We start from the raw sequence: 19,862 nt of genomic DNA, 5'->3' as shown, positions 1-19,862 counted from the left end.
TTTCCAAAGGATTCAACGTAAAAAGTTATGGGTCGTACACGACCCACGTCATCCGAATAAGGATAAACAACGTAACATTCATCTCGTGACGAGTGCCTCTGCGTAATTCCATGTGGGTCGTCCACCATTCACATCATCCGGACTGTGTAGTTCAAATTACGTTATCGTTTATTTGTTTGTTTACAAAGATAATCTTTCAAACAAGAAGGGCAAAGCCCATACGACTCACATGCTTTACACATTTTTCCTACCAAAATACATGTGGGTCAAGGTCAAGGTCATCCAAGGTCATGCAACACAAAGCTGTTAATTCAAGACATAGGAAGTACAATGGTGCTTATTGGCTCTTTCTACCATGAGATATGGTCACTTTTAGTGGTTCACTACCTTATTTTGGTCACATTTCATAAGGGTCAAAGTGACCTTCACCTTGATCATATGTGACCAAATGTGTCTCATGATGAAAGCATAACATGTGCCCCACATAATTTTTAAGTTTGAAACAGTTATCTTCCATAGTTCAGGGTCAAGGTCACTTCAAAATATGTATACAATCCAACTTTGAAGAGCTCCTGTGACCTTGACCTTGAAGCAAGGTAAACCAAACTGGTATCAAAAGATGGGGCTTACTTTGCCCTATATATCATATATAGGTGAGGTATTGAATCTCAAAAACTTCAGAGAAAATGGGAAAAATGTGAAAAATAGCTGTTTTTTAGGCAACATTTATGGCCCCTGCGACCTTGACCTTGAAGCAAGGTCAAGATGCTATGTATGTTTTTTGGGGCCTTGTCATCATACACCATCTTGCCAAATTTGGTACTGATAGACTGAATAGTGTCCAAGAAATATCCAACGTTAAAGTTTTCCGGACGGACGGACGGACGGACGACTCGGGTGAGTACATAGACTCACTTTTGCTTCGCATGTGAGTCAAAAATGGGCAATGGAAAGGTCGTATGGTGATTAGAGATTACATGAAGTCTCAATTAAAAACTCCAAAAAGTTTCAGAGATAAAGTCGCTTTTGTGAGGCTCTGGGTCGTCCGCAACCCACAAAGTACGGTGAAGGTTAACTACAGAAGCTTGTGCCATAGTTGACTTTGAAATCTTGATCGTCACAAAACGGGGACAGCGAAGTTCAAGTTTTCGCCGTAAAGTGTCACTTACCCAACTGACCTCAAATTCCAAAACAATAACACGTGGAACTGAAATTTATTTTCAATGAGAATCTAGGTAGGTGTAATGTGTAAATGACATTCATTTTCCATAAGGATCTATAGGTCTGTGGTCAGTGTGTGTTACTGACATTCCATATTCATTCAATAAAAGCGGTTTATTCTTTCTACATCTATTTTGGGTTTTCTGTTTTTGCATATATAATGTATGTGTGTGTGAATCAATTGAAGTGATTTGAACAAGATCATAATTTTGTGAATTGCATTTTAGGTCAGTGTGCCGATAGTGTACTATTAACATGCCAATAATGTGCTAATATGTGCATTTTTCACCCGGTTTATTGCTTGAATAGCTGCTGCTGCTTTGCGCTAGAAATGTACCACAAAACAGCAAACCTACAAGTACAATTGGATTTATAAATTATAGCACAATATTAGTATTAATAAAAAAATACAATAAGTATAAGTTAATATAAGCTACAATTAAGTTTTTAATGTGCCAAATGTGCTAGAAATGTACCAGGCGTAGCACATTTGTGGCACGTGCTAGAAATGTGCTAATCCAATAGCAGGTTTAGTTTGGTAACACATTTGTGGCACGTGCTAGTAATGTACCAGGCGTAGCACATTTGTTGCACATGCTAGCAATGTACCAGGTGTAGCACATTTGTGGCACATGCTAGAAATGTGCTAATTAGCACATTTCTAGCATGTGCCACAAATGTGCTACACCTGGTAGCAGGTTTGCATTTTTGTAGTACATTTCTAGCTCATGTACCACAAATGTGCCAAATTGGAACTTTTGTGGCACATTTGTAGCGCATGCTAGAAATGTACCAGGCGTAGCACATTTGTGGCACGTGCTAGGAATGTGCTAATCCAGTAGCCAGTTCGGAAGAGTCATCACCATCCACATCATCATCAATGCCTTCGCTCGCGTCCACGGGATAGTTTTCCGGAAGAGAACCGGAATCCCAAATCTTGGAAGCGTCATTGGCCGAAGCAGAACATGACTGTCCCAAAGCGCCGGACACAACGTGTCCCGGAAGCTGAGAAGCGGAAACACCATAAGTGTCAGGTGCCACAGCCTGACAGCCAGAACACCAAGCCGTCGAAGCGGAACCGGGAGCTCTTGGCTGAAAAGCGCCAACTCCGAGCGCCGAAGCACTGTGCGAAGCATGCGTAAAAGTGGCGCTACCGAAACCCGGAACCACAGAAGCGGAACCAGTAGTAGCAGACGGGTACCCCTGTGCGGAAGCAACCAGAAACGCCGAAGCACTACGAGCGGAAGTTGCTGCATTCTGTCTCCCACAAGCCGGAACCACGGAACCGGAAGTGGAGGACAGCGGTCCGTCGACAGCAACCACCGAAAACCCAGCAGGCTTGAAGCCGGAAGTTGATGTGGTCCTTCTACAAACATCCTGAACTGCCGAAGCGGAACCGGAAGTAGAAGACCGATAATTGCCGACAACGTCAACCGCCACGACAGTGTCGTGCGCTGAATCTGTTGCTGCCTGTCTCCCGTAGGTCTGAACCGCAGAAGCCGAACCCGGAGAAACAAGCCGACATGCTTCACCGCTCCTCCTCACAGGCGCCGAGTTGAACGCAAGCATAGTATGAGCAGTTACCCGAGGTGCGTTGCTTAAGCAGACCGTAACAGAACGTTTGCAAACGTTTTCTAGGCAACGCATAGTTTTGTTGTATCGCTCGCGAACGCTCGCTCGAATACCATTGTCTGGGGTCACTGAAGCGTAACAAAGGCGACCGCTCGCCAAGAATGGTCTAGGCAACGGGAGTTTGTGCCGAGCATTCTGTAACGTACCTGAGAGGTGGCACGCCAGAAACTATTGCACTGTACTGAGCTTGCTGTTTGACTCTCTCTCTTTCTCTCTCTTTCTCTCTCTCGCAGTCTCTCCGTCTCGTTCTCTCTGTCCCTCTGTGCCTGTCTGTCTGCGTCTCTGTCTCTCTTTTTCATTCTTTCTTTCTTTCTCTATATATCCCTCTCCCTATGTCTTTCTCTTTCTTTTTACCTCTCTCTCTATATCTGTCCGTCTCTCTTTGTGTCCGTCTGAAAGTCTCTCTCTCGTATCTTTTTTGCTCTCTTTCTCTCTCTCTTTTCCCTCCCTCCTCTCTTTCTCTCTCTCTCTCTCTCTCTCTCTCTCACACCCACACACACACACACATTCTTTCTGTTCGTCTCTTTCTCTGTCTCCCCCTCTCTCTGTTCCTCTTTCTCTCTCCCCCTCTATCTCTTTGTCTCTCTCTCTGCCACTCTCTCTCTCCCCCCCCCCCCCCAACCTTCCCGTGCAATGAACTGTGTGGGTGTATTTGCTTGTTTGCCTGTGCGCAAGTGAGTGTGTGTGTGTGTGTATGTATTTGTATGAGCGCATGCGCTTGTGATTGTGTGTGTTTGCATGTGTGCGTGTGTGTGTATGTGTGTGTGTTCGTGTGCGCAAGCTTTTTTGAGTGTGTGTGTGTGTGCGTGTGTGTGTGCGTGTAGTTGTGTGTCTTTCTTTGCTTGTTTAGTTGTTTGACCTGTGGTTCTGTGTGTAATATTGTATTTGCTGCAAGGTCGCGTTATCTGCTTTTTTCACGAGATCGGACTTAAGATTGAAAAGGCTGACATCCACAAAAAGTCAGAGCGAGAAGAATGCGTGCAGATAGTGAAACGTGCGGGTTATTGTGATGAGGCATACTGAGGGAAAGAGCTCTCTCTCTCTCTCTCTCTCACACACATATTCTGTATGTCTCTCTGTCCGTCTGTCTCCCCCTCTCTCTTTCTCTCTTTCTCTTTACCTCTCTCACTGTCCCTCTCTGTCTCTCTGTCACTCTCTCTGTCTCTTTTTCTCTCTCTCTCTCCCCCCTCCCTCACCTTTATATCTCCGTGCAATGAAGTGTGTATTTGCTTGTTTGCATGTGCGTATGTGTGTGTGTGTGTGTGTGTGTGTGTGTGTGTTTGTGTTTATGTGTGTTTGTGTATGTTAATGTGTGTGAGTGAGTGCACGTGTGTGTGTGCGTGTTTACGCGTGCGTGTGTGCGGAAGGGCGAGAGGGGGCAAGAAAGAGGGGGAGGGGGGGCGGGAGAGAGGGAGGAGAGAGAGATAGAGAGAGAGCGAGAAAGAGCGAGAAAGAGCGAGAAAGGGAGGGAGACACAGACGGACAGAGAGAGAAAGATAGAGACAGAGACACGGAGAGAGAGAGAGAGAAAGAGAGAGAGAGAAAGAGAGAGAGAGCGCACACGGGCTATTTACTCCTAAACCTTCACCTTTAATCAACCTTTATTGACTGACATGAAGACCACAACATTTTTTCACGGAATCAACAAGAAATCCAACTGTGAATCTGACCACAAAAAAAAAAAGGAAAGACCCTGCTTCTTCACGTGAGGAACGAAACACACACACTCACACAGATATCCTGAGGGCCAATGCTGTTCCAAGTACAAAGCGACTGTTTGCATGATCGCCCCCAATATGCATGCATGGACTCGGCCATTAGCGAAGAGACGGGTCCATTTAGTTGAAAGTAGGTAGAGAGGGTAGGACAGTTTGCCACGAACATAGCGTTGCCTACAACATGAACACTTTTTGTCTCTGCGCGAAGAGATTGTTAGCTCTAGGCAACGCACCCCCGATGTTCGCCTTGAATCGCCGAAGCGGAACGGGAGACAAAGGGTGTTCGAGAAAACCCGGTAAGCGCCTAAGTGCTGTACATCGGAGAGTCCTCGCAAACACCACCCACAAACGCCGAAGCGTTGATCGTAGGTGGTGCTGGTTGACCATACTCGACCGGAAGCCCGGAAGAGCAAGTCGACGTACCTGACAAACTGGGACCGACGTCAGAAGACGTGATGGTAGCGGAAGGCCTAAGCCTAGAGAGAGACGCACCATCGCCGACCCCGGGGGGCAAAGAGGCAGTCGTCGAACAAGCTACCACTCGTTCAAATGCGAGCATGTCCTTCATCTCTGCTTTAAAGGAAGAAAGCATAGAAAACAATTCATCTCTAGTGACATTCTGGCTCGCCTGCGAAACAGGGGCAGGAGAAAGTACAGGAGTAACCACCCGAGCAGTAGATGTAGAGTCTAAACTCAACTCGCACGGATTCGTTTCTCTCAGGGTTAAAGACCTTAACCACAGATGGTTTAACACAATGCGAAACAACCTTATCCTTAGGCAGGGACTTAGTCTTAGATTTGGCTTTAGATTTCGCTAGACTGCCCGGCGGAGAAGATAGCGCTGACACCTGCTTGGCAGAGCTTTTACTCTTGTCAGCCATTTTGAAACCAAAACACCCTGTAAAAAAACAACAGGGAGAAACTTTCACAAGTGGCAAGCGAAAAGAAACCAGAATACAAATGTTAGACAAGGAACATTCTCACCAAATGTAAGGCTTCTTTTTAAGCCTACTGTCTATATGATACTTACCGAGACAGTACTATTCTTGCACATTATCTATTATAGGCCGAAAAAATTGGACAAAACGCTGAGTGGGTACAATTATCTCCCATAACCATGCGCCACCGTGGATCCCAAGCACTGTCCGAGTGCTTCCCCCTTACAGGATGTAGGTGGCGCGTCCTCTTTCTTTATGAGCTGCAGACCCTCAAAAAGCCCATAACATATCAAGAGGGGAGGCGGGAGGGAAACTCTAATAGTACTGTCTCGGTAAGTATCATATAGACAGTAGGCTTAAAAAGAAGCCTTACAGTCAATATAACACTTACCTCGACAGTACTATTCTTGCACAGAATACCAGAGTGGTGTGAGGGTGATATGTAGAGTATTAAACTCCTTAATCAAAATCACTTAAATCCAAGGATTAAGATACCCAGGCAATTTTCGAACAGTACTACCGTAAAAGAAAATATACCCAAGAAACATATCTTAGACTGACGTGACCATGCTGGCAACCACTGCTGTGTGGTGAACTCAATGTCAAAGTCCAGGCCACTCAAAGCTTGAATACCACTGAGTCTACGGCAAGTGGCTAAAGCGATGAGGAACAATTAGTCTTAAAAATCAGCAACTTGATACTGATGCCTGCCAGGGGTTCAAACTCATTGCTACGCAGGAGTTTGAGGACCAGAAAGACATCCCCCTTGGGAAATGAAACCCGAGGTTTAGACACCGCTGTATTGCTAATACCCGAAAGGACATTAGCGATGAGGGAGGACCTGATCAAGTGTTCAGATCTGCGACCAGTAGCGGCCGCAATCGTGGAAGCGATGGCAGATCTGTATCCAAGAAGAGTCTTAGAAGAAAGACTCTTCTTTTGATACACTTCCACCAGGAAGTTGGCCAAGTCCTGTGTTGAGGGATAAAGCGGCTTTATCCCCTTGGACAAGGCGAAGGTGGCCCAAGCTCTCCAGCGTAAGTCGTAGAGCTGATTAGTTGATCGCCTCTTAGCGTTCAAGGAAAACTCTACTGAACTCTTGTGCAATCCTAGTGCAAGCAGTTTGGAGCGCACAAGAGCCATGCGGTCAAGCACAGACTCTCTGGACGTGGATGAGGGAGGCATGATCGAGGCTGGAGCAGACCTCCCCCGTCCAGATCCAGAGGTAGAGGGTCTACGTGGGTGAGACCGCGAAGATCTGGAAACCACGGAGCTGTTGGCCAGTAAGGCGCGACCAAAATCAGTCTTGGTCGTTCCTGCAGATATTTTGCCAGCACCCTCGGAATCAGAGATGTCGGGGGATAGGCGTAAGCATCGAGGAGCCTCCACAAGAGAGTGAATGCGTCCAAGTGGAACGCATTCATGTCTCGAAAGGGGCTGACGTACCTGGGAAGCCGAGCGCTGAATCGAGTTGCGAACCGATCGATCAGAGGACGGTCCCACCTTGCCCACAGACGCTGTAGAACGTTGTGAGCGATGGTCCATTCTGTGGAGAGAACCTGATCGCCCCGACTGAGAATGTCGGCCAGGGCGTTCAGTTTCCCCGGAACGAACTGGACTGACATCCGGACCTGATTGGTCTGGCACCAGAGCAGAATCTCCTCCGCCAACAGGGAGAGGGACCGAGAATTGGTGCCCCCCTGGTGGCGAAGGTAAGCTAAGCATGTGGTGTTGTTGTCCCCGTTGAAAATCAGAGGGGCCAAGGACAGGCCGAATGGGAGGGCCCGAAACTCGAACACTGTGCCCTCCCAAACGAACCGGAGCAGATGTCGGTACCCCGGGGCCACCAGGATGTGGAAGTAAGCATCCTGGAGGTCCCAGACATGGCCCAATCGTTTGGCCGGATGGCCAACCGGACCGACGAAGGGGTTTCCATCTTGAACTTGCACCTGTGAAGGTACAAGTTCAAGGTGGAGAGGTCCAACACCGGCCTGAACCGGCCGTCCTTTTTGGGGACGGTGAACAGGCGGGAGCAGAACCCCGGAGAAGGCTGAGAAAGGGGGTAGACCGCCTTCTTCTCGACCAACGAGTTCACCTCGTCCTGAAGAGCCTGCCATCTGGCAGGGTCTCGAGGAGGGGGGAACGTCCAGGTTAGAGCGGACAATGGAGGTTGTGACGACAGCGGTAGAGAAAACCCCGACCACACCACCCTCAAGAAAAACTGGTTGGAGACCAGTCTGCCCCACATGCCGCGGGCCCGAAAAAGGGAACCGACGGACGAAAGAGGGGCAACTTGAGGGGGCGTCAACGTAGGGCCGGGACTCACTGAAAATTCTGCTGGCGGGCAGGCGCAGGCTTGCGACCACCCCCCCTGGTGGTGCTGCTTCCCCTTACCTGTCTGAGCACCCTTCGTCTTGCTTGGGAACGCAACAGGCGCCTAAGAGGAGGAAGAAGGAGGCAGTGAAACTGGCTTCTTCTTCTTCTTCTGAGGCTGGGAGCTGGAGGTGACTGTAGCACTTCTCTTACTCCCCGCCGCCGTCGCCGAAGCAGCGAGGCCAACCATCAGAGAATCAGTGTTCCTCTGGCGTGTGGACTCCACCACAGAACGAACAGTGTCCGGATGAAAGAGGGAAGAAGGCTGAGGAAACGTGTTCCTCAGACTCTTCCTCATATCCGGAGGCACTATAGAAGTAGGCAGAAAATGATCACGGAACAGGGCCAATAAAGTGGACCCGTGTTCCAATGGCCAATTCTGCCGCAGACGTCACGCACGATCGCACGGCATGCAAAGCCCGATCCACTTGAACCGTGTCAAGGACCCGAGTGGAATCGGACTCTGCCCGATCGGGAGGGTCCAACAGTGTGGACAGCGTGCTCATCCATGTCAAGGCCTGTGATTGGGCCTCGACTGTGGAAGAAACGGTGGCCTCAAGATTGTGGAACGAAGCAGAGCTCAGTTCCACCTTCTTGACCGAAGGCACCTCCCCAACGAACACATCACCGTCAGCCCCACCCTAAACACTCGAAGTCTGGAAAGGGAGAGTTCGAGAGTCAAAGGGAAAAGGGAGGGACGAAACAGATTGGACACGAGGAAACAGTGGAGGTGCGCCTCCCGAAGGAAAGCATGGCACTGAACCCGCGTCCTCCCGAGGAACATAGGTCGCGTTAGCACGTGAATCTGTACTCCTCAGGCGATGTGCTGCCGCTTCCACCGTGGCACTAAGACTAGGGTGGAACGCGAATTGCCGGCGGACGGATCGTTCATAAAACGAGCCGCCGGCAGACGCGGCGTGAGCCTCCCGCGCCCGGGCCGAAGCGGACTCAAAGGACGAGAGGGCGTCTCAGGGAAGGACGTCCTGAAACTGTTCAAACGTCCTTCTAGTTGTGCGAGGACGAGCCTCCTGCCTCTCGTCCTCAGACCCCGGGTCCAGGTCCCGTGTGTCAACACTAGACGACAGACGCTTAAGAGAGGCATCCGTGACGTCAAGACGCCGCGTGATGTCTGTCATGTACTGTTGGAAAGTACGAAGCATAGCTTCGGAAGTTCCATCAGAAACCGGCAAGGGTAGAGGATCAGTGTTAACCTCAGGGCGACCCTGATCCTCCTCCCTATCGTCCTCCGACTCACTCTCCTCTTCACTTCCCGACAACTCCTCAAAAGCAGGAGTGTAGGGAGCTTGAGGGGGAAGAGCCGAAAGCGATGAAGCAGGCTGTGAAGAAACGCCCACAGAAGCAAGAGGCCGCGAAGACCCCTGCCCCAAAGACGAAACGTCTCCAGCAGCCGAAGGGGGAGAAAAACAACAACCCTGCGACTGTTGGGTCAGCCCAGCCAACGAACCCCCGCCATTTATAGACTGAACAGGAACCCATCGGGTCTGATCAGAAAAGAAATGGTCCGGTCCGGTCGGGGGTGCCGATCCGGTCCGGTAGGGTGGTCCGGTGTTCCGGTCCGGTGCCGGACCATCCGGAGGTCCCGTTCGGCACCGAACCATCGTACCCACAGAAGTGTTCGGGTGGTTAGGTCCGGACGTGGACATACCGTACCATCCGGACCCATGGTCCGGTATGGTCCGGTTCGGTGCCAGACCATCCAGACCAACAGAGGTGGTCGGGTGGTCCGGCACCGGGCCATCCGGACCCGTAGGTCCGGTACCATCCGGAGGTCCTGTTCGGCACCGAACCATCCGTACGCACAGAAGTGTTCGGGTGGCTCGGTCCGGGCGTGGACGTACCGTACCATCCGGACCCGTAGGTCCGGTTCGGTGCCAGACCATCCGGACCAACAGAGGTGGTCGGGTGGTCCGGACCGGTCCGGTAGGGTGGTCCGGTCCGGTGTTCCGGTCCGGTCCCGTACCATCCGGAGGTCCCGTTCGGCACCGAACCATCCGTACCCACAGAAGTGTTCGGGTGGTTCGGTCCGGACGTGGACACACCGCACCATCCGGACCCGTAAGTCCGGTGGTCCGGTGCCAGACCATCCGGACCAACAGAGGTGGTCGGGTGGTCCGGTCCGGACCGGACCACCGGTCCAGTACCGGACCATCCAGACCCGTAGGTCCGGTCCGGTCCCGCACCATCCGGAGGTCCCGTTCGGCACCGAACCACCCGTACCCACAGAAGTGTTCGGGTGGCTCGGTCCGGACGTGGACATACCGTACCATCCGGACCCGTAGGTCCGGTTCGGTGCCAGACCATCCGGACCAACAGAGGTGGTCGGGTGGTCCGGACCGATCCGATAGGGTGGTCCGATGTTCCGGTCCTGTGGTCCGGCCCCGTACCATCCGGAGGTCCCGTACGGCACCGAACCATCCGTACCCACAGAAGTGTTCGGGTGGTTTGGTCCGGACGTGGACCTACCGTACCATCCGGACCCGTAGGTCCGGTGGTCCGGTATGGTCCGGTTCGGTGACAGACCATCCGGACCAACAGAGGTGGTCGGGTGGTCCGGTTTGGACCGGACCACTGGTCCGGTACCGGACCATCCGAACCCGTAGGTTCGGTCCGGTCCCGTAGCATCCGGAGGTCCCGTTCGGTACCGAACCATCCGTACCCACAGAAGTGTTCGGGTGGCTCGGTCGGACGTGGACATACCGTACCATCCGGACCCGTAGGTCCGGCATGGTCCGGTTCGGTGCCAGACCACCCGGACCAACAGAGGTGGTCGAGTGGTCCGGCCCCGACCGGACCACTGGTCCGGTACCGTACCATCCGGACCCGTAGGTCCGGTGGTCCGGTGTGTTCCGGTTCGGTGCCAGACCACCCAGACCAACAGAGGTGGTCGGGTGGTCCGGTCCCGACCGAACCACTGGTCCCGTACCGTACCATCCGGACCCGTAGGTCCGGGGGTCCGGCAAGGGCCAGAGGTACTGTCCCGTACCGGACCCTAAGGTCCGGTACGGTCCCGTACCATGGGTCCCGTCCGGACCAAACCCGGAGGTCAAGTCCAGTCGGGACCCGTGGGTCCGGTTCGATCCCGACCCGTAAGCCTGGAACGTTCCGGACCCTTGGTCCGGACCATCCGTCACCCGAACACCAGACGCTAAGGAATGGCGTGGGGTCAAGACGGTCCGGTCGGAGGTGTCGGTCTGAGCAACAGAAACAATGTTCCCGTCGCCCTGACCATTCGACAGAAGTACCACGTTCTGTCGAACACCTCCACGTCCAGTAACTAGTCGGCCGGAGCGTCTTAACAAGAGGGACAGCCACCAGTCACACGGACGTCAGAGGGAACCGTAGTAGCAGTGGTCGTAGGCACGAAGCCTGAAACCCCTGCCCCCACAGGACCGCCCTGAACGGGGTCAATTCGCATCCCAACCCCAGCGGGGAGGGAATTCAGAGACCCCGTCATCTCCTCCGATCTCCCCCCCCAAGAGGCCGAAACTACTGTCGAAACAGCAGCAGACGACCCAGCGAGGGAGTTCAGAGGAGGACCCGTGTCCCTCCTGGCTTCCACAGCGGTGGAAACCGAGGAGGGCACAGGAGAGGCACCGGAAAAGGAAGATTTTAATGCCAACTGCACCCGGTGTTCCCAGGCGGTCACCCATCCAAGTACTAACCGGGCCCGACGTTGCTTAACTTCGGTGGTCGGACGAGAACCGGTGTTTTCAACGTGGTATGGCCGTTGGCTGTCAAAACCTGAGTCTCTCCAGTAGCCCCTAGATCGGATTCACCAACCCCCAAAGAGGGTTGGGAATCGACCTGCCCCCGGATTCGAGCCAGGGAGGAGAAGGAAACCTTCCCCCCAGGCTTGAAACCGGGAGGAGCTGAAGCCTGAGACTGAGGGCCGGACAACAGCGTCGAAGGGGGGGAAGCCTGTTCCACTGAAGGAGAAGGAGAAAGAAGCTTTTTCTTTCCCCTCGACCTTCCCCGAACCTTCGACGGCGCAGCCCCGCCCGAAGTCCCAGGCTCAAGCCCAGCCTGTTTGAGCAAGCTCGCATTGAGCTTGCTCAAACAGGCTTTCTCCGCCCTCCCTCGCCGCAAACGCAAAGCGTTTGGGGAGGGAGAGTCGGAGCGCCGAAAGATCCCCTTCTCCGTGCGTAAAACATAACGCTGGGCGCCCGGAGAAGGGTTGCCCCCGGCAGACTCTGGTTCCGTAGAACCAGAGCCCAAAACAGGACGAGACATCCTACCTCGCCCTGTACGTACCCTTAAAGACCGAGAATTAACAAAATTCAAAGAAAATTTAGGTCAATACTCAAGTGAATGCGGCGAAACGAGAAGCAGACGACCGGTCACCACGAAGTAGGACGGGAGGCACGCCGAGTCCGCCACACAAAAACGGAGGCACAAGTTGAAGGAAACACAACGTAGCCTCAAGCCAGAAGTGGAATAACACACAATAATCCAACAGGTGATAGTCCACACAGAAAAGAAGCCTCTTAGTCCAAAATAATCCGGGAGCGTAGCAGAAACACAGCCGGTCTGACACGCGCGAAAAAAGAAAGAGGACGCGCCACCTACATCCTGTAAGGGGGAAGCACTCGGACAGTGCTTGGGATCCACGGTGGCGCATGGTTATGGGAGATAATTGTACCCACTCAGCGTTTTGTCCAATTTTTTCGGCCTATAATAGATAATGTGCAAGAATAGTACTGTCGAGGTAAGTGTTATATTGACACAGTAGCAAGAGAATCCTAAAGCATACGTAGGGTCAATGGCCTTCCTATAAAAGTGGCCAGAGGCTGAAAAAGCCTGAGTACTCAAGCACGTCTGTAGCACACGTGTTGAAGTGATGGAATGAAGATACCGGTAGCCTATCCCACGCTTGTGCGGGCTGCTGGTAAGGGGAGGTAACTACCATTACCTTGCCAACAAGGCTTTGTTTTTATTTCGGAGTTACCTCCCCCTGTTACCAGGGTCAGTACTTCAATGTCTAAGCATCAAACTGAAGTTATTTGCTATATATGTGAGTTGACGTAAGAATATGTGATTTAATCATCATTTAAAAATATTACGCAAAGCTAGACTGCTTCAGTTGGTGTGACACTGAAAAAAAAGTATGCTTCCCTACGGAGAAGGATGTCTTCAGATATAATTACAAGCTTTTTTTTTTTATCTAGTTGCTCTATTTTAAGCTGTCAAAAATCACAAGTTTGTTTCAGTAAACCCTAAATTCGCAACCAAGGGCCAATACCTGTCGTCTGGTGAAGCCAAAGGGAGATAATTCACAAATCGAATATGGTTTTCACATAGAGCACTAAATAACATTTACATAGAGCACTTAATAACATTTACATTGATACATAAAATGCTGTCTTTTATATGTTATGAACATATACTTGAAATCTTAGAGGCAAAATTCTCAAGAATTTTTTAGACAGACTGTACATACTCAAAAGTTGTAACACAAATTTAAGGTACATGCACACATACCTATGCATGCATTCATACAGATCAGCCATGCACACACACTTACTCCCCCTCTCATATTACCACACACAATCTAATAACATATCAACCCAGGATTGACCTTGGGGTAGAGGGCGGCACTGACGACGTCAAGGTCTCTGATTTGGATGTTGTGATTTTTCTCCAACTCTTCCTTCAAGGCGCCAAAATCTAGCGGCTCCAGAGACGCTCCGGGGCGACCATCAATCGGTTTCACACCTTTCAGTACCTAATGATTATAAATCAACTGTAACTCCAATGCACAACAAGGAAATACCTGGATAAATCCACTAACAAAACAGATTGTGTTCTAATCCAATACCAGCCAAGAACAGCATGTTATGATAGTGGGTGTTTTTGGTTTTCTATTACTCCATGCATGCTTGCTCAGCTGTGAAACAAGGATCAGTGTTGTTCTTTGGTCATTGACGCATACTTTTTTTTTATCTGAAGCATTGTTCAGATCCTGGCCAGTCCACATGTAGATCGAGATCTTCTATCAATTTTCCTACTAAGCGAACAAAACCAGAACAATTGGACCTTTACCTATGGACTTTTTGTTCTCTGGGGCTGGGAACAACACTGAACAGGAGGCACCTACACACATTAACAAAGTTTTGACTTGGTTGCAGCCAAGCATGTTCAATCCTAAAGTAAGGATGGTCCCTCACAAAGATGTTTAATAACAGATTTCAGACCTCACATGCACATCTGAAGAGCTGCCACTAACCTTCGTGCGGAGTGGTTCAGGGTAGCCACCAGGGGGCTCTCCCAGGGCACCCTGGAAGAACTCAACGACGGAGCTAGGGAAAGACAACTCTGCTGCCTTCTCCTCCACCAGCTCTGAGGTCAGTTTGTTCTGCACCATGAATTGGGCAAGGTCGCCAACCACCTTGGATGACGGGGTCACCTGTAACAATGGACGCTCATAGACAGCCGCCACTGGCAAAACTGGTTGAAAATAAAATCTCTTGCCTGCATTTTTTTTCAGTCATTTAAAAGCAAAACTTGTTTACATATGTACATCAATAACTTCTTATGCAAAACTTTTCCTTTCTTACCTACAGAACATGATGAAAATGTTTGACTTTTGAACACTATCTTTTGGCCTCCTGAAGCCATTATGCAAATGAAATACAGTTGTACTTTGCCTGAAACAAAACACACACACACACTGTGAAGCACACCCACACAAACAAAAGCAGAATCATGAATCATTAAACTCTCAACAGTAATTCTTGCTATTTCCCGTATTTCCTCCATTTCATTACATGAGGTTTTTCTGGTCAGATATTTTTGTATTGTACCGTATTATCAAATTTCATAAATAAATTTTGATTTAATTAATATACTTACCAACTCACATAGATAGCAATAACTTCGTTTGGTTGCTAAGACATTGAAGCACTCTTACATGGTAACATGGGGAGATAACTCTAAAACAAAAACCATATGCCATATAAGGCATGGTCCGTGGTGGTTATCTCCCCTACCGGTGCCCTGCGCATGCGCAGGATGTATACCGGTGATACTCATTCCGTTCTGAAACATATACCCCTTCATACAATTTGCGGGGCAGGTTGGGAGGGAATTCGATATGTGAGTTGGTAAGTATATTAATTAAATCAAAATTTATTTATGAAATTTGATATTAAATTACATATTCTTACTCAACTCACATAGATAGCAGATTGCTAATCTAGGTGGTGGGTAAATTTACTCACAGTTAACATCTCGCCAGTATCTGGCCTGCAGCTACAATAGCTGGCAGACCGAAAGTACTGAACTGCCGGGCACCAGATACGACCCGTAGATAAACATATTAAAAGGCATCTTCTGATGTCTAGTAGATGTGTACTATAATAGCGGGTACTTGAAATATCCCGCAGATAGAAACTCATGACTACGTTCTAGCACGTTCAATGAGCTGCATTCATGACTTATGTAAGTCTCTCAGACTTGAGAATAGGTAAAGAAGAGGCCCACACTCTGACTTCTTGAGTCCGTGCTGCCTGAAGAGGGAGGACTGACTGCCCCCCCCCCCTTTTCTTGCCACCACTGTAGGCATGCCTAATCAATGTGGCAGACCATCTAGCTAAGGTTGACTTCACTAAGTCATTGCCTCTACAAGAGTTGATGGAAATAAACAAACGCCTTTGTTCTGATGATCTAAACGGATCAGTGCGAGTTAGAAATATATTTAAAACTCGAAATGTTCAATAGGCTAATATGACTCTAACAGAGCCAAAATATTGCAAGTGGATTGAATTGTATTATCGGAGCTGGTTCCTCAGGTTTCTGATTCTTTGCCAGAAATTTGAATTAAATCTAAGCGCTATAGATCAGTCTTAATCTCCAAAGAGATGTCTATAGCAAAACCAGATAGAAAATGCACCTACTCCCACTTCTCTCAGAAGCTACTTAGAGTAAGTATGACCGCTTCTCGTGTTTAGATTAGTAAGGCTAATTTTGTCAAGGATTAAACAATCCGATCTCAAAAGCTCCAAAACTAGGAGCAAATCCCAAGTCGGGACTGGAGATTTGTTTTCAGCCAACCAAAGGGAGGCTCCCTTAGTCACGATGGCTATAAAGAGCCCAAGTGAAAAAATTTTGCGACCTAGCTGTTTCAGTGCAATTGATACCGCGTAACGTCTTAAAACAGAGACGTGGGGAAAATTCAGAAAGCCCAAATAGGTGGTTCGCCACCTGCAATGAACAGAGAGAAATGGAGTTCTTTCCGTTAATATTACGTCATTTGTTCCAAGCCAGTCAATGTGACATGGAAACTAAGACGCTGAACCCTTATGGGATCTCTAGACCAAATCCAGAGTTGAGGCAGAAGCCCCTGAGCGTCTCAATGATTCCCGTACAGTAGACACTCGTGTGGATCGAGTGTAAAAAACAGCGCCCTCTTGCCAGCTTTAAGGGCCTTAAGGGCTGGCAACCAATGAAAAATGGGCCCATAATGTGCGACCGACAGGCCGCTCAAAGTAAAATCGAGAGTATTATCCGGGAACGGGGAGACGAACATTTAGCAGAAGGTGATAGTACCGAGAGGCAAAAAACTTCTATCAGCGGCTTCTCCAAATTCACCAGAAGGAGTAGAAGCGCGTAGTGAGATAGAGTCCAATCCGTGTGGACATACTTGCCCGACTGACTTAGAGAGTCTGCCAAGTCATAGAGCCTCTCAGAAAGGTACTTCACTGCTAATAAGATCTCGTGGTGATAACACCACATTAAAATCTCGCATGCTCGATGTGGCAACGATAAGGAGCGAGATGCCCCCCTTGCTTATTGAGAAAAAGGCCACTGTGGTGTTGTCTGATTGAAACAACACATGTTCTCGCCTGACAAGGGGAAAGAATTCCACAAGAGACAGAAGAACTGCTTCGCTGGTGGAGAGAGAATCAATGGGAACGCCTTGCCTGAGCAAAGGTGTGAGAATCCAGTGATTGGTTGTGTCTGTGAACCAGCCGAGAAAAGACACTAACATGATCCAGCTCTTTGTTTGATTGCTTAGAATCGAAATAAAATGTAGCCACTTACGATCTATTTTGTGTATCCAAAGGTGGGAGTAAACATCGGCACGATCTTTGTAAATGACCCAAGAAAGGACCTCAATAAAGTGGTAGTCCTAATCCCCCTCTAGCCGCTGTGGTAAAACACAAAGGCAGAAAGCAGCGTGAAGCCAAGCACTAAGACTCCAGTTGACATAACTGTCAATAGAATGAATGAAAACGTGCTATTGATTGTCCACTGAACCCGACCGCTAAGGCGCCCCGAGGGGATAAAGCGGTGGGTATTTGGCAACGTGCCATGTCGGGAAGATAAAAGCCAAGCTGAGAAAAGACAGCTTAGCGCTTTTCCTTGATAAGACAGGCCGAGGGCTTTTCTTTGCTGTGAGCTTCTCTTTATTAGAGAAGAGTCCGCGTGCAAAGAAGAGGATTCGAAGAGAACCCTCGAGCAAGGAAGAGATTTAAGTCTCGCCGACAAAACAATACTGTCGGCCGAGCCCTTTTCCCAGGTGAATAGCAAAGCTAAATCCTTTATATATGTGTCCCGACAGAACACAAAGGCATCCCGTGAGTACGTAACCGCACAAGGGAAAGAACGAATCAAAGTCTTGATCAAAGACGATAATAGAAAGAAGCGCGGCCACAATCTTCTACAGCCAGGAGATAATTGTTCTTACAAACAGACAGTTTCTCCTTGCTATAAACATTAAGATGTATGATCGTCAAGTCCGGTGCAACCGGGAGCGGATCCGTTGTAAGAAGAAAAGAACCAACAAAGTCCTTAGGCTTGGTGCAACCGAGGCCTACGGATAGCGCTCCGCGCGTGATGCGTTACTTGCGCGAGTGACGCAAGCGAAAGCGACACCGCCTCGTTGTCCACAAAGAAAGTTGTGACAAAGGAGAATCATTTGGAAAAAACTTCCAAAATTTCAAATGCCCCCGAGGGTGGATCTAAGAACTTAAAGTTCGAAAATTTTCTGAAATAAGGTTCAAACCAGCTGAATGTGACGCAAGCCACAGCAAACCTGAAGCAGGAGCCTCCCCATATAAAGCCAGCAAAGGCAGAAGTGGGGTAAAAGGTCGTTTGAGAAAACTTTCATAAGTTGAAAAACCACCAAAGCAGACTCTAAAACTTAAAGTTCGCAGATTGTTCCTGAGAAGGAGCAAAATCAGCCAAAGCTGATGGTGAAGTAACAGCAGATGACTATGCTACTGCTAACCCCTCAGGGAAAACAGTGCGTATTAACCTCTGCTGCTAGTGCCAAAACGATGGCAGCTTCCTGTTCAGTAGTATGCCAACGATCGTTGAAAGGACGAGAACCGGAAACCAATCCCGGCAAGACAACATCTGCCGAAAACGGAAAAGGTTGGGACATTTTTTTTTCCGGAAGCCAGAACTCCGCGAACGGATGTACCATCCACCTCCCTTGTGCCAGCCACAAAGCTGGGGGAGGAAGCGGATGCAGCCCGTGGAAAGGCAGAGGAAGCCGCAAAAGCGGAACCGGAAGCCAAGAACTGATGATTGCCGACTGCCAACACCAAAGTGTTAACGGCGGAAGGCAAAACCATCCTGCTACCGGAAGCGACAGCCGCCGAAGCCATCTTGCCTAATGGCAAGGCAAAGGAAGAAATCAAAGGTCTGCCAGTGCTAGCGAGACGAAGCTTCCGGTTGGTGGTCGCAGAATGATGAGCCACACGACCAGGAGCAGCAAGCCAGGGCTGAGCCTCTGCAGGAGCGTCCCCATGAGCCGATAACAGCGGAAGAGGAACATCGCTCTGATAAACTTTTGCAAGCTGATAAGCCACAGCAGGTGACTCTAAAAACTTAAGTTCTCAGCCCGTTCCTGAGAAGGGACGAAGTCAGCAAAAGCTGATGGAGGAGGAGCAGCGGAAGTGGTTGCCGCAGACACCCCTTCCGAGAAGCAGTGTGCAGTAACCTCTGCTGCAAAAGCCAACAAAAGATGTAGCTTAGCCGGAAGTCGGCGAGGAGCTTCCTCATCTGCATCTGATGCTTCTTCCTCCATATCCTGTTCATCCCCAACAGAAGCATCATAACGATCATCTGAGGGATGTCCAGCGGAACCGACATCCGGTGAGGCAACTTGAGCCGAAACCGGAAACGGTTGTGAAACTTTCCGGAAACCGGAAATCCGTGGATAGGATCACCATCCGTCTGCCCAATGCCAGCTGAAAGGCTGGGAAAGGAAGCGGATGTAGCCTGAGAAAGGCTAGCGGAAGCCGCAACAGCGGAACCGGAAGCCACAGGCTGATGAATGCCTCCCGCCGACAGCGAAGTGCTACCAGCGGAAGTCAAACCCCTCCTGCCACCGGAAGCCGCCCCGACCTTATCGGAGTGAGCGGAACCAGCAGAGGACTGTATAGCATGAGCATCGATCAGCCCCAACGAATTGGAACCGGAAGATCCTGTAACCTGTCTACCGGAAGCCGCCCCGACCGAAACGGGGGGAGCGGAACCAGCAGACACATGCCCTTCACATCCCATGCCCGGGGCCGTGGCGCCGGATGGTTTGTGGAAAAACCCTTACGATCGGTGTGCAATTCCGCCGAAACGGAAACCGACGTCAAAGGCTTGTGTACTTCGCCCCGAACACCCGGAGGTGCTGATGTCCTAGACTCAGACAAGAACTTGTCAAAAGATGAGTCCGACATTTCCAACACCGTCGTTGGACCTGCGACCACGCCAGCGGACGTGACCGTCGCAGTAGGTTCGGAGCGAACCCGCGCAAGCGAATGAACATTTGCAACACCCGAGGGAAGAGGCAGAGCAGCATGTGAGGCTATTTGCCTTTCCGACGAGATCAAAACATGTACCTCTGTTTTAAAAGACGATAAAATCGCCAGCAAATCGGCTTTAGTCAAAGATGAATCTGCGCTAGGCGTTTGAACTTTCTTGGAAGATGCCGAAACAGACGAGGTAGGTTTGTCAATCG

The 19,862-nt window shown here is 49.9% G+C and overlaps 1 protein-coding gene and 1 non-coding gene across 6 annotated transcripts in view; both read right to left on the bottom strand.

The window, feature by feature from the left end:
- The window catches only part of LOC138952783 (pyruvate carboxylase, mitochondrial-like), a 479,047-nt gene that overhangs the window by 219,826 nt on the left and 239,359 nt on the right, over positions 1 to 19,862 (bottom strand). For all 5 annotated transcript variants that reach the window (XM_070324522.1, XM_070324518.1, XM_070324521.1 and 2 more), the window contains 2 exons: positions 14,127 to 14,306; positions 13,479 to 13,625 (listed from right to left, as the gene is read on the bottom strand). In XM_070324522.1, the coding sequence (XP_070180623.1) occupies positions 13,479 to 13,625; positions 14,127 to 14,306 (327 nt within the window). The remainder of the gene's footprint in view (positions 1 to 13,478; positions 13,626 to 14,126; positions 14,307 to 19,862) is intronic.
- LOC138953997 (5S ribosomal RNA) lies at positions 11,517 to 11,635 on the bottom strand. The gene has a single exon (XR_011451667.1). It is a non-coding gene; the product is annotated as a 5S ribosomal RNA (ribosomal RNA).

Source organism: Littorina saxatilis, linkage group LG17 (assembly GCF_037325665.1).
Source record: "Littorina saxatilis isolate snail1 linkage group LG17, US_GU_Lsax_2.0, whole genome shotgun sequence".
Lineage (NCBI taxonomy): Eukaryota > Metazoa > Mollusca > Gastropoda > Littorinimorpha > Littorinidae > Littorina > Littorina saxatilis.
Note: the sequence above shows the minus strand (reverse complement) of the source record. Positions and strands in the feature narration are given on the sequence as shown.